Genomic DNA, 14,160 nt, shown 5'->3' on the forward strand with positions numbered 1-14,160 from the left:
GAGCAGCTGCTTCTGTGTGCTTCCTGCTGTTTCTGCTGCCCTGAGCCATGTGTACCTCTGGGCCAGTGAGCTCAACTGTTCATAAAAATACTGAAAGTGTTGGTGTGGGTTTCACACTTTCTTGTCCGCTTTCTGCCTGGTTTGGAGTAGGTGGAAGATCTGTTACTTGCATAAAACGTCTGCTTTGTGCTGCTTTGTGGCTGAACGTTGTTAGACCTACTTGTGTGTTTGCTGGTCAGACTTTCCTGCTGCGGATGGGGTGTTTGTGTCATGTGGCGATACGGGTTGCTCTTCAGGAAACCTGCAGCCATAAAACCTTCCGATTACAGCGACTTTACCATTAGAAGATGTTCAGCTGGTGGGGCCAGCCCTGTTCCCTCTCTGTGGGTGGAAGGGGGTGGGTTTTTAAAGGAATAAGAAGGGCAAAGGTTTACACACGCAGTTTTGGAGAAAGGAATTCACAAACCGGATAAAGATAACCAGCTGACATGGGAGGGTTAAGCAGCACTGCAAATGCTATGTTGGTGACAAGCCCTGAGCAGGGCCATAAATCCTGCAAGGGAGACTTTTTTTTTTTTTTTTTAAGTTCCCTTCCCTCCGTACTGCTAAATAAAATACGCTATTTGTGCTTCTCTGACGAGTCAACTTCTCACCTACCCTGTGTCCATGAGGGGTCTGAGCTGCAGCCTGTAACGCTGGAGGTGTGCAGCTGATGCCGCTGAGGTCCCTCAGAGGAGAGACCAGCTCGGGAGAGCACGCATGAGGAACGGGTGGGAGCAGTACTAGGCTCTGTTCTAGCGCGGGACTGGGTGTGCATGTCGCTGGGGGGCTGCAGAGCAAGCACAGCCCGCTCGCGCTGCGGCCGGCAGGGAGCCCCAGAAGCCATGCGGGGGGCTGCGAGGGAGGAGGGGGGCGGCCAGTCAAGGCTCAGTCAGGGACATCCCTGCCTCAGTTTACATCCTCCTTCTTTTCAACAGCAGATGATATACATGGTGCCCAGGTGGCTGCACGTGGAAGGGTTCAGCGCTGCGCAGCTGGAGCAGGGGGCACTGTGTCCTGGTGGCCATCAGGATCCCCTGCGCCTTGGCTCCTGGCTGATCCTCCATCCTGCCCTTGCTGAGGGCCCCGATACCAGAGAAGAAGCAGTGCTGCAGTCTGCTGGTGACCGTTCAGATGTTAAGGTACTGGTAACGCTTGATGTCCTTTCTGAACGATGGACCAACGCTGCAGCAGCTCGCGCGACATCACCAGGCTGCTTTCTGGTCTCCTCCGGTGGCGCCTCCAGCTGTAACTTGGCTTCCTCACTTGCTGGTTTCCCTCTTGTAAGTCAAGGCAGTAAGGCTGAATTTACTGTAGTTCCTGATACTGTCACGTCTGTGCACACGAGTTCCTTGAACCAGGGTTTTCTTAATCTTCAAAACATGCACTTCTTTGCTCACGAGGGTTGAAAACTTGAGAGCGCGTGTGTGTCTGTGTCTGTGTGTGTGTGTGGCCTCTTGGAATGCCCAGTTACACAGACTTTGCAGATTAGTAGTGACAGAAACTATTGTTACAGCTTTGGCTCGTTCCATGCCAGCAGTTTAACACAACCCTACACATCCTTGGCGTCAGGTGTGCTCAAAACCCACGCAGAAATGACGTGCCGGTTTAGATACAGAGGAGTTGTGTTCTTGGAGCAGTCTGGGACGCTTCCCGGTGGATGTCTGCAGGAGAAAGTAAATTTACGTAAAAGCATGACAGACTTATCAGGCCTGTGCAAATTCGATTTTGAGAATTAAGTGGCACAGAAAGTAGAGCTGAAGCTGTAGAAAAGCGCTAGCTTAAGAAAAAAAAATGCAAAGAAATCCCAAACCAGTTATATTCCTTCTAAGTTAAAAGCAGCTGAAACGTAACTCAGCTTGGGCAGTGATGCCACCTGCGGGCTTTCCGTGGGGACACAACCCTGGCCACGCTTTGTATTTTGAATCTTAGGGTTGAAGTTTTGTTTTAAAACCACAAGAGTGTAGTGTCCCACTGAGCCTATCAAAATATATGTTTCCCACACTGTACCTAGCTGTTTCTGTACTTAATTTAAGGAAAGTTATATTCCTTCTCAGAAACTGTGGTATGCTTCCTTCAGCAAACACAAATCTGAGCCAAACACCTCATGCAACTCTGAACAGCTTTCCGTTCCTGTTAATGGTCCACAGCAGCTTTTCTAAAAAGACCTTTAGCACGTACTAGCTCTGTCTTGTAAAAAAAATCATAAAACAATATACAAAAAAATCTTTTGAGCTACTGACAACATAACAGCAGTGGTTTTGAACCTGTGAAATTGATACGTTTTAGAGAGGACAGGATTTCTGTATTGAAAGACGAACATTCTGAAGCCATAAATAAATACAGACTTCAAAAAATACATCCAAAGCTTTAACACAAATAGAGAAGTACGCTAGACAGCGATCTGGGTGTTAAACATTCAAAGTAGAGGCACCTGGGCTATGGCTGTCAGTCTTCCCCTAACCTGTGAGTTTTGGGCCAGACCTTTCATTTCACAGTGCAGGAAGGGCCATACTATATGGAGAGAAATATGTACCTTTGAGAAGTGTGTAGTAGCTATATAATACGTTTTCAACTCACTTGACTTACTGAATTGTGGCTTGAACTCCCCCAGCAGTGCAGGGAGCTGTTGGGGGAGCCAGGAGGGGGTCGGACGCCTTCAGCCCCCTTCCCGGGTGCCAGCTACGTGCCCGGGGCTGCCCCAGCGCTGTGCGGTGGCCGCAGCCGGTTGGGTGCACAAAGTGCAGCAGCTCAGAGTTGTTTGGTATTTGTTTTTGAAATGTGTTGCTGCAATAGGATTCTTGGTGTGGAATTAACTAATTAACTTGCAAAGAGAAGATAGGGCATACATTAGGGCTTCAAATAGTGCAATTAATAGCTACGTTTTAAAAATGCAGAATAAGCGAGGAGACCCGCGAAATTTACAGCACGTGTAGCACGTGTAGTGCTACTTTTCAGCTACTCAGAGCTTTATTATGGAATCACAGAATGGTTGAGGTGGGACGAGACTTCTTTGGGTTATCTAATCCAGCCCGGGGCTGTGTCCGGCGTGCTGAGCGGGAGCCCTGTGGGGCGGGAGGTGCTGCCAGCCCCTCTGGGCAGCCGGTGCCGGTCTCCGACCCAGCTCACGCTGCAGGTGTTCTCTGGTGTTCAGACAGAAATTGAGGCTTTTGCCTCTTGTCTAACAGCGGGCTCTGCTGGGGCGAGCCCAGCTCCCCCTTCGCCGCTCCCACCCTTCGGGCGCCCGTGCGCTGGTGGGACCCCCGTTGCCTCTCCAGCCGAGGTGTCCCTGCGCTCCCGCCTTCCCTGGCCGCTGAGCTGCTCCAGCCCCTCCATCGCACAGAATCTGCCTGCTCCCTCCGTGCCCGTGGCCTTACGCATGTCCGCTGGGCTGAGGGGTCCCTAACCAGGGGTCCCCTGTGGAGGGGTGCGCCCGCCTGCCCTGCACCGACTCCCACGCTGGTCCCGGGTGCCGGGGTTGCTGAGCCGCGGCCGTGGGGCCTGGGCTGTGTGCCATGCTGCCCGCGCCGTGGGCAGAGGGGCTGCGCTTTGCCCAGCCTGGCTTCATTCCTCCTGTGCCGGCAGGAGCCTCCTTGGCTGCTGTGAGCGTGGCGGCGGAGCTGGCGGGGCAGTGGGGTGCGGGGCGGCTGTCGGGGGTCAGCAGCGGCTGCGTGTGCCACTGAGGATAGATGTTCCTGCTGTGCCCTCGTATGAAACATCTGCTCTGCTGTCAGGAATCGGAGTATGACGGGGTGGCATGGTTGGTATGTGCACGCTGCCCGTGCCTGAACCCCTCTGCCTGACATGTGGCTCGGCTGTACAAAGGAAACTTGGGTGAACTAGGCGGGTTTGGAAATTTCAGAATTGGAAATCTTGTTATGCCCTTGAGAACAAGTACTGAACAATTAGTTCATTTCCAGTGTTTGTTCCAGTGATGTTATCTCGATCTGCTTATCAATGTGCATGTTTTCTATTTAATTTATTTACTTGTTGAGCGCAAGTTGAGTTTATTTACACTTATTTCCACTTGTTGAGCACAGATGTGAGTGTGCTACTTCTGGCTGTGTGACAAATGAATACCAGGGACAATGGGTTGTGGGTGCCACCATCGGGGCACAGGGATGGTGCCGCGCCGGAGGCAGCGCCACACGGAGCCTCGGTGCACAAACAGTGACGGGGAAAGTTCAGAGTGAATCGGCACCGCTGGCCCCCGCCCACACCGTGTTTGCCTCTGAAGCTTATTGAACACTTCCCAAGAGAAACTGCTCTCCACGAATGCGATGGGTGCATATTACTGGATTGTAATCAGGTCCTTGCATATTTTTGAGTATGCTTAAACCTGGCTAAGAATTGGTCTAAGACTGATGAGAAGTGTCCTGGTTACGCCTACCACTGCTGAGGAGCTACCCCGCGCACTGTTCCTTGCGCCAGTGGGAGCACCCTCTGCCCACGCGAGCGTTCCTAGAGCGCAGTCTTTCTTACCCTACAAGATATTTAAAATACAAGAGATGACTCCTCCTGAAGATGCTTATTTCTCTCCGCAGGTGCTACAGGACCCGCAGATGGCTGGTTCAGGTGGAGACCTTTATGGCTGGAACAGCTAAATGGTGGGCAGGCCACCAGCCGCAGGCTCAGCTCTGCTGCTCGCACGCATTTGATGATTAAAAAGAGAAGTTCCCCTCAGGCTTGCAAGATGGCAACCATTATGCAAGAGAAGTGCCGGCAAAATAATGCAGTAATGCAGTCGGGCATTGTTACCGGTAAGCCCGCGGTAGCCGTTCTGGCAGGGCAGCGGGTGTGGGACCCCCGTGGCTGTGCCGCAGCCTGCCTGCCCGCTGCTGGGCTGCCCCTTGCGCCAAGGGCACCAGCTTGCTGCCGCTGGCGCATCCCCACGGCGTCAAGTGCGGGTGGAAGTCACCAGTGACTGTTTTTTCTGTTAGTGTCCTGTGCGGGCTAGGAGGGAGTTCATTTTCTTTGTAGCGGGGGCGGGGGGCACTGGGGGTGGTGGGAGCGGCGCTGGGGGCACACGCTGAGCTCGGCTGGTGCTGGGCCACATTTATACTCCGTCGAGGAGTTCTCAGCTTCTCGGGCGGCCAGCGAGCAGCTGGGGGGCACAAGGAGCTGGGGGGCACGGCCAGGACAGCTGGCCCCCGCGGGCCAGAGGGCTGTTCCATGCCGTATGGCGTCACGCTGAGTATATAAACTGGGGGGGGCTGGGGGGGTCGCTGCTGGGGGACGGGCTGGGCATCGCTCAGTGGGGGCGAGCCATTGTACTGTGCATCGCTTGGGGGGGCGGTTCTGTCTTGAGCTTTAGTTCTCTTTCTCCTGTTGTCATCTCCCTTTTCATTGTAATTAGTACTAGTAGCGTTAGTATTATGTTTGACTTTATTTCCATTATTGAACTGTTCTTATCCCAGCTCACAATGTTTACCTTTTCCCAGTTCTCCTCTGCATCCCACCAGGTGGGGGGAGCAAGCAGCTGCATGAGGCGGAGTTGCTGGCTGGGGTCAAAGCAGCCACCTTCGTAACAGCCATCCTGTTACAGGGGTCGTTCCTCTGTTTCTGCCTGTGCAGCTTCTCCTGTTGCAGCCACCTAGAGCTGGACGGGCAGTATTTAGTCACTAACACAGGCTGTGATATTAGAGGCCGTAATTTCACTGGCTTTGACTGAATAGCTGAGGATGTGTGAGATGATAGATTGTGGTTGGGGTGCTTAGATGGAGTCAACTCTATATACCCTGTTAATACCATGGTGTTAATTAGTCGTAAAATAATGAGAGCAAACCTTGTACTACACAGAAGTAGGTATCTGTTACTGCAATGCCATGTTTTAAATACATTGTGAATTGCCAGTGGGCTGCAACAAGCGCTGAAAGTTTGGATAGCTGAGTTCCTTCTCTTTACAGGGTATCATAAGCAGGGGAAGTCTGCATCTGTCATCAGAATTCAAACAGAAGGTGGTGAAACCATGGCAGTTGTTTCATTTGGAGGAGAGAAAAACCAAAACAAACCCAAAAAAGACTTGGAGAATGTAATTTGTGACTTGCAACGTGGGATTCAGCAGCAGAATATGCTGTGCTGTGCAACCACAGAGAAATAGTGATGCTAACACCCCAATTTACAGATTGAAGTTCAGAGGTAAGATGATAGGTGTCTTACTTTTATTTAAATATTCTTCAATTTTCAAATTAATGGGATACAGGAAAAGAGCTGTTATGGTAATAAAACATTTCTGTAAACACTAGGGTACACCCAGTTGAAAAGGTAGCGCTCATACATACGTGCCAGCTACGGCGGGCATATCCATGATCTATGCTGTAACGGCAGGTTAGTTACCTTGGGTAAGGCAAAGTAATGGAGTGCACACAGTTGCATTTTCATCAGAGGAGTGTGCTCTGCTGTGAGGAGATCAAAAACTTATTTCTGTTTTTAAAGAACAGTTTTTTTCTAAATGGCTGTAAAACCCACACGGTCAAAGTTTTTTGTAATTATTTTTTTAAAAGTGCTGTGTAAGAAAGAAGGGTTGGTTCTGGTCAGCAAATGTTTGAGGGACAGCTACTGCAGCTAATGGGAAAAACAAAAATAAATTGGAAATTATGGTGGGGAGCTACGTGATAACAGAAATTGTGGAAAGCTTCCAAGAATATGGAAAAAGAGATACCCATTTATTTTCATATTTTTAAAATGATTGTAATGAACCCTATGAGCAACTTTTCAAACTTTCCCAGCTGTGCCCATAGTCTTCACTGTGCTACAAAAAAGCACACAGCAACAAGGAGCGGTTAAGGGACATGGCATATAATTTACTTTTACGCAGTACCAAGTGCATAACTCTGTTAACCATAAGCTGAAGAAATAATCTGCAATTGCAAATAACATTTTTCTTTTGGGGAGTTAAAAAAAACCGCAAGAAACTACCCTAGAAAATTCAGTTACAACAGCTTTGTAAATGCCAACTCACGGTTTTATGGTTGTATCCTGTGCCTTTAGGAAAATCGGGTTTCAGTCAAATGAGACTGATGGGAACAGGAAGTCGGACCCCGCAGGTTTTCCATTGCACAGAGAAGGCCACATCTGATAATTTTTGGAATGCAATATTCTGTCCAGCTCTGTTGTTCCTTGCTCAGACACTGACGATTTCCGTGCTGGGGACTGCAGAGGGTGCTACTACTGTGCAGGCAGCGCTGGAGTTAAGGCTCCGCGGCTCCTAGACCAGCCTGGAAGCGAGACATGCATCCTGTCTGCATTACTTGGGGAAGGTAAAACCAAAGTTACTCTGTCTTCATGGCTATGCTAACCTGACTTAGCTAAACTGAGTTAAAAATACCATAGCTTTATCTATTTTCTAGTTTTGAAATGTGTATTTGTGTTTCTGACATCATCTTTGATTTCATCTGGGTCCTGAGTGAGCTCTTAAAGCCGTGGTCCAGGTGTGCAGCAAGTGCAGCACTGGGGCTATGAGCAGCACTTGAAACACTGCAGCCATGAGATGCTGGGTCAGACTTTGCATTGCCACTTCAGGTCTGGTAAAAAAAGCAAAATGCACAACCTGGCAGGTTTCACACATGCACAGAGTGTGTTTGAGACACAGTTTGTTTTCCAGCATAGAACCAGCCGCTCGTGGTACCTTGTGTTGTGGCCAAGCTGTGCCGGGTCTGGCTGAAGTGGTCGCCCGGAGGAGCCGGTGGTGCCCACGGCCCTTGTCCTTGCTAGTGAACAGGACAACCACAGCCTTGCCAGCAGCAGCTCAGTTTCTGCACGGAATTAATGGCTAGAAATACTTAAACTTACTTATGCCAGAGGGACTGAACCTCTGTGGGCGGCTGGTAGCAGCTGCTGCTGCTGCTGAGGGCGGCCCTTGCGCCATGCGCAGGAGCTGCTGCTGCGCTTGCCCTGACTCAGGAACAGGGATGGCTGCTGAGAGGTGCACTTCAGAATGCAACAAGCCAGAGACATTTTTTTCAGCGTTTTTGCACACTTACAGTTAGGCAACACCGTGTATAAATTACATAACAAAATCACACAGTTGGATCCCGCAGCTTTGATTGCCATGTCGTACTTGATATTCAACTTTAAAAGTATTAACACCCAAAATTTGGATTCTTTGCTAAAATAAATTGCTAAATTCTCTGCAATGGCCAAATGTGCTCTTCTTGAAGAGGGTGATACAGAGCCTGACACAGGGCACTGTGAGATAAATGTATTTATACACATACATGTTTATATAGCTGTATATGTGCATGGCAATACATCCTTATATATATTTACTGATGTCACTCCTGCTGCTGCAGTTCAAAAATTGATTAAAAAGTAAATTTATGCACCAAACAGTAGTCATAACCTGTCCATTCAGTCCACTGCCAGCGAGCCGTGCAGAATTGTGGATCGCCATGTTGAAGAGGAGGCTTCAGTTTGAAACTGACCACGCTAGCACTGGTGAGAAGGTTTTGCAAAGAAATGTCCTGTTCTGCTGTGTGTCCTGACCTGCTAACGAAATCACATCACCTGCTAGGACTGCTCAGAAGTGCTTTAGAAGAATGCTAGCTTAGAAGGAGCAGCAGAACTGAAGAACCAGATTAAAAACCTTTGCATATGTTGCAGCTGATGCTTGGATCCAAGCACAAAGAAATAAACTACGAAACCTCGCCAAAGCCAACAGAAAGCATTTGCCAAAACACAAGGGTGGCTCTTTACAGCACGTAAGATTATGACGTACTGAACCAGCACCACCTCCTTCGGCTCAGGTTATTTCTTGCTGCACCTGGCCAAACCCAACAGAAACTGGCTTTGAGGAGGGCAAATCTGAGAATACATTGAGGGAAGATATATTTATTCTAAGAATGGATGGAGATCTGATTAACAGGTAACTGTCAATACAACAAATTGGAAAGCCATGTATAGGTTCATAGATGTGATGTATAATCTGTATATAATAATCAGAACTGTGCTCTTATATATGCTGAACGGCATAGTTCTGGTCAGCTGTAATTAGTGACAGTGTTGAAAAGCTTTGCAGCACGCTGTGTGTGGAAGGAAGACCTGGGAAAGCATCATAAAACTCAGCAAGGCTGTACAGCTGGCAGTGCCGTTCAGCCCGGAGCCGTTCACACAGCTGTCCACGCACTGACGTAGCGTCAAGCTGCGTAAGGCCGGAGCATGGAAGAGCGGCGCAGCTCTGGCGGCACGCGGCGGGGCCGAGCGCCCATCTCGTGCCCTCTCGCAGACCCGACTGTTGCGGTCTCTGAAATCCAGCGATCCCAGCTCCTGCTGGGCTTGAAACTTGGCAGCAGGGCGAGGCACCAGGCACCAAGCGCGAGGCGGCAGGCTGCGGCCCGCGGCGCAGCTGAGCCCCCGGCAGTGCATCCCCGCGGGTGCTGCTGCAGCCCCTGCGCCCTGTCCTGCTGACAGCAGCCAAACTAAACTAATGGAAGCAGAAGGGAAACATCCCTCTGGAGCCAGTTACTGACGTCACCTCTGGTGTTCAGCAGGCAAAAACCCAATGGTTTGTAAATGCTTCAGCTGGGTCCTGTTACAAAAGCAACAACCAGGCTTGTGCGGCTTTGCAGTGCCCTTGTGCTGTCGCCATTTCTGCTGAAGTGGCCCCAGATTCCCACGCAGATGGGACAGAACGTGATCAGCACTTAGAGGGAAAACTCGTCTGGAACCTGCATCAGATTTTCCCCATTAGGTTCAAATTTCCTGACTTGTGAGTAACTCCAGGCTTGGTTTCTTCCATCTTTTCTCCTAATTCAATCGGATTCAAACCCCGTAAGTAAATAGTTTCTTCATTCCCTTGAGGCAGTCCAAGGTCTTGAGAAAACCCATTAACTGTTAAAGTACTTCTGTTCATCCAGCAAAAAGAACCTAAGCCCAGTACACTGCAGATGCTGGACTTAGGTTCAGGAATTTAGGAATACATTAAAATAACACATAAAAAATAATCAGCTAATAAAAACCAGTAAGACTAATAATTCATAAATACAAATTAACTATGGCTCTGCCAAAATGGAAATGCCCAATGGCTCCCACATAATCAACAACATTAAACTTCTGTTGCGTCAAGGCATCACCAAATATTTAACATAACCACTCAAAATCTCCATTCTTTTCTAGCAAGTGCTGGACACTCATATGTGAATTCAAAAATCTCTGGGCTTAAATTCTTTTTTTTTCCAGATTCATCATGCAAATCGAGGTAACTTTTTTTGGTATTACCTTTCATTTGAGAAAATCTTCACAGGTGTGAAAAAAACCCCCACTAATAGTTTTACCAGTGTGGCATACATCTGTTTCCTTAAGACATTAACAATTCTGTTCATTTTAGTAGGCAGTGGATTGCTTCAGCCAAATGCTAAGCAAGCTAACAGGCTACATGTTGAAGAGATACTTGCTAATGACTTGGAAAAAACAAGGGATTCACTAAACCACTTGAATTGTTTGCAGTTTCTGGGGAGATCATCTAAGCCATTTCAGTTCAAAAAGCTTTTCAAATGCATTCATTGTACTCGTGTCCAACTTTCTAAAGAATCCACAGAAGAAATTTCAGAAACAGATGGGCAAGTTTTTTTGTATCCAGACTTTGATGATTATGTGCATGAGTCTTCCTGATGTTATTTGGCAAGAACACTTCCAAGGATGACCTGCGTTTGTACTCGTCTAGCAGAAGTGCTCAGAACTCCAGCCACAGCACAACTGCACTTAAAATACAGAAGTGCTCTTCACTCACAAAGAGACAACAAACAACAAGGACGTGCTTGGAAAAGCAGCTGATGGAGGTGTCAGAGAAACTCACTCTGTGGGCTTGCGAGCACACGCACCCAGTCACTCTGTTTGCTCTGGAGGAGGTCGAACCTTCAAGTCCAAGTACAAATTATTATATTTCTGTTATATTATATAAAATTATATATGTTATTATTATATCATATATAATATACAATATATTATATTATTTTAATACTGTCCTTATCATTCGTGCAAGTTTCACAGGTGTAGGTGAGAGATGTCTCTTCTAAATGTAACTGGAGGATACCTATAACCTTACCCAGGAGGGTCCCATGAAGACGTCTGCATTCATCTGACACTCATGGCATAGATTTACATGTAGGTGACGCAGATTTGGTAAAGAACTCCACAGCCCACCCCCTGAACCCCCTTGAAATGTACTTCATTTGGAAACATTAAACTGCGTGAGTCATGAATGTATGTAACTGCAGTTAGTTCTGTGTTGATTTGAGAAAGAAAAATACATGTTGTATTGCAGAATTCTATAAAATTACATGCATTCATATACAAGGACACATGACAAAGTGTTTTATTAAAATAAAAAGTTTTAATACTTTTGCATTTAAAAGATTTAGCAGAAAATAATCGCTACAAACATGCTACAACAACATATATGTTCAAAAAGTTTTCAGTGCTTTCTTTCAAAGTTCAGCATTTTGGCAAAAATAAGTTTTTCTGTATATACTTCAAAAGTTGGCTATCATAATACTGATATAAAATACTTCATGTGGACTAAGGTCAGGTGCATAAAATACAATAAGTAATAAAACATACTGTTTGTATAAACATTTGAAGTATAAATTTCATTAGATAACATGCAAATACTGCAATATTTTAAATGACACTTAAATATAGATACTGAGATTCTTTATATTTGCATCCAATATGAGATTCTGAAATGTACAAAACTATAAAAAGAACATATTTCTTCATTGAAGTCAGGTACTAGTATAGAGCTTGATTGTCATTTTACACGCACTGAGCCCAGTGTCCTGCCAATCTTCACTAGTCCAAGTAAAGATGTCTACAGAAACAGGCCCAGGGCTAGTTAGTTTTCTTCATAATAAAATATGAAAGCATATTTACATGAGAATAGACTCTTAAATTTTTGGTAAGGTAATTAAGTAGCAGCAATTTTTTTCTTCCAAACATGATGTTTAAAATAGCATTTCATTGTCACTGATACACATCTGAACAATACAAAGTAAACGTTCTTCAATAAATTTGAAACACTATTTTGTTCATTGCAGATAAAAACCCTGTAAGATCCCTTCTTGCAAAAATCGTAAATCTGTGTCGGATCCTTCGAGAGTATTTTTATGTTTCCAAGATCAATGGAAAACCACCTAATTGTGCTGAAACTGAATGGAAAACCACCTACCTGTGCTGAAACTTTCATCTGACTAGTAATGAATAAAAGAATAATCTTTTCACATTATTCCAAATACTTTTAGTTCTTCATTGAAAAAAAATATTAGTTTATCAAATCTTCTACAATTTTTGTTTTTGTTTCAGTGATCAACAATTCTGAATGTCCTTCACAATATAAAACACTGCAATACTCATGTATATTTTCTTAGCAGTTATATATAATATATTAATGCTGACAAGGGGAATAAAAGGCTTACAAACAGGGAGTGCAGAACAGGCACCACTTTAACAGAAGGTGAAGAGATGCTCAATGAAACCTGTACTTGAGATGCAATTAGAGCTGACAGCGGCACGTGTGATGCTAATGTTGGACTGTCTGAATTTATCAGTGACTCTATTTTTTCTGCTTCTTTATTGCAGGCTTCAATCTAAAAAAAAAAAAAAGTAGTTTTTAGTTCTCCTCTTGCCACATGAAATGCCAATGCAAAAGTGTTGCTAGATAGCAAAATTCAGGAAAGGAAATCAGAGTTATTCCCATCAGCACATAAGAGTTATATAACTTTTGGGAGTGTTTCCTAGAAAATATATCAGAGCCCTTATCATAGACTTTGGTACTATGAAAACTGCTGTGGAAGCCCCAGGTAGTAGCAAAAGGGAAGGAAGGAAGCTACGTAAAATGTGTTTTGAATGCCCATGCCAAAAATCTCACAGTAACCTATAACTGAAGTCAGTATCTCTAAAACTGAGGGCTGACTTCCTGATTAACCAGGACACTGCCTTGAAGTCTGCAACAGTGGAAGATCCAAGATTTTCATCTTACTGGGATTTTTCTTCTAAATCAGGGCAAACTGATTTCTTTTACGGGCAGGGAAGAGAAGAATGGAAATAATGGGAAAACCTGAGAAACCCCAAGTTTTCAGGTTTTCATTCCCCCACTGACATGATGATAATCAGAAATTTATGTTAGAAAATTCATTTTTTCCACCTTACCTTCTACTGCAACCCAGGAGTCAATTTAGTACTAAGAGCTTTGGAAGCTGCCTCGGCTGAGGTTTTAACTTGACAAGCTCGCACGTGGAGGCCCAGGGCTTGAAAGCTGAGGAACCCGTGCACCAGCAACCAGTGTCACCAGTGGGAGAGCAGCTCCTCCCTGGTTCAGAGGGGCTCTCTGCGTTCAGAGTCCTCCTCTGCCTAGGGGTCCAACTGCACCTGCTGCAGGTGGAGTGAGAGCTGACCAGGCTGGCAGGGCTCAGACCTTGTTTCCTAAGTCCTGGTTACATTTTGGATTATTTCTATTAAAGAAAGAGACATAAGCGGGAGCTGAGCTGGAGCCAGTAGCTCCAGTAGCATGGGCAAGCAAAACACACACAATGTATCTGCCTGGGAAAAAAACCTACCCAGTTAGATACTGCAGCTTGCAAAGTCTGTGGCAGTGATGTGTCCCCTTGCACTGTAATTTCAGCCTGTCCCAGAAGCGATACCGAGCATGCAAAACTAGACTGTACAAATAAAATGGAAATGGGAAGCAGCCACCAATATAAAATAAACAAGGAAATGAATCTGCCTGAATTCTGTTTGCGTTGTAAAAGATAAAAGAGAGAGTGTGGCCAGGTTTTCTCTCCCCTTCCTTGTCAAAGCTAAGTCCTTCATTTCACACCAGTACACACCGACATGCCAGGAACAGAATGAAGCAGTCGGAGCACCTGATCTGCAAAGCCACTTCGCTATAAACTGCTCTCAGCAGGGCTGGGCAAGACTATTAGAAACAACTATAAAATGGCAAGGAATTATGTTCCTTGCTTGCACAGGTTAACAAGCAGAAAGTAAAAATGAAGCAACAGCTCCAAGGGTGTAACAAAGCAATACGTAGCAAAGCCTTGCTTCTGTTGCGCTGAACTACGCCAAAGAAAACACCGTAAGGACTCCGAGCTGCATTTGCTGGTTTACCTTTAGAGTTCCGTGCTGTGA

General features: G+C 46.2%; 1 protein-coding gene and 1 long non-coding RNA gene across 5 annotated transcripts in view; one reads left to right on the top strand and one right to left on the bottom strand.

Moving 5' to 3' along the window:
* Window positions 1-960: 960 nt before the first annotated feature.
* LOC119145301 lies at window positions 961-12,257 on the top strand. 3 transcript variants are annotated; one of them, XR_005103382.1, is made up of 6 exons: window positions 961-1,322; window positions 4,584-4,799; window positions 5,946-6,177; window positions 7,030-10,902; window positions 11,018-11,139; window positions 12,072-12,257. It is a non-coding gene; the product is annotated as an uncharacterized LOC119145301 (long non-coding RNA). The 3 variants fall into 3 exon arrangements; XR_005103381.1 differs by having other exon boundaries at window positions 961-1,181; XR_005103383.1 differs by lacking the exon at window positions 961-1,322 and adding an exon at window positions 3,968-4,348.
* The window catches only part of RECK (reversion inducing cysteine rich protein with kazal motifs), a 66,275-nt gene continuing 63,463 nt past the window's right edge, over window positions 11,349-14,160 (bottom strand). For both annotated transcript variants that reach the window (XM_037381668.1, XM_037381669.1), the window contains exon 21: window positions 11,349-12,620. In XM_037381668.1, the coding sequence (XP_037237565.1) occupies window positions 12,405-12,620 (216 nt within the window). In that variant the 3' untranslated portion in view covers window positions 11,349-12,404. The remainder of the gene's footprint in view (window positions 12,621-14,160) is intronic.

This window comes from Falco rusticolus, chromosome 3, assembly GCF_015220075.1.
Source record: "Falco rusticolus isolate bFalRus1 chromosome 3, bFalRus1.pri, whole genome shotgun sequence".
Lineage (NCBI taxonomy): Eukaryota > Metazoa > Chordata > Aves > Falconiformes > Falconidae > Falco > Falco rusticolus.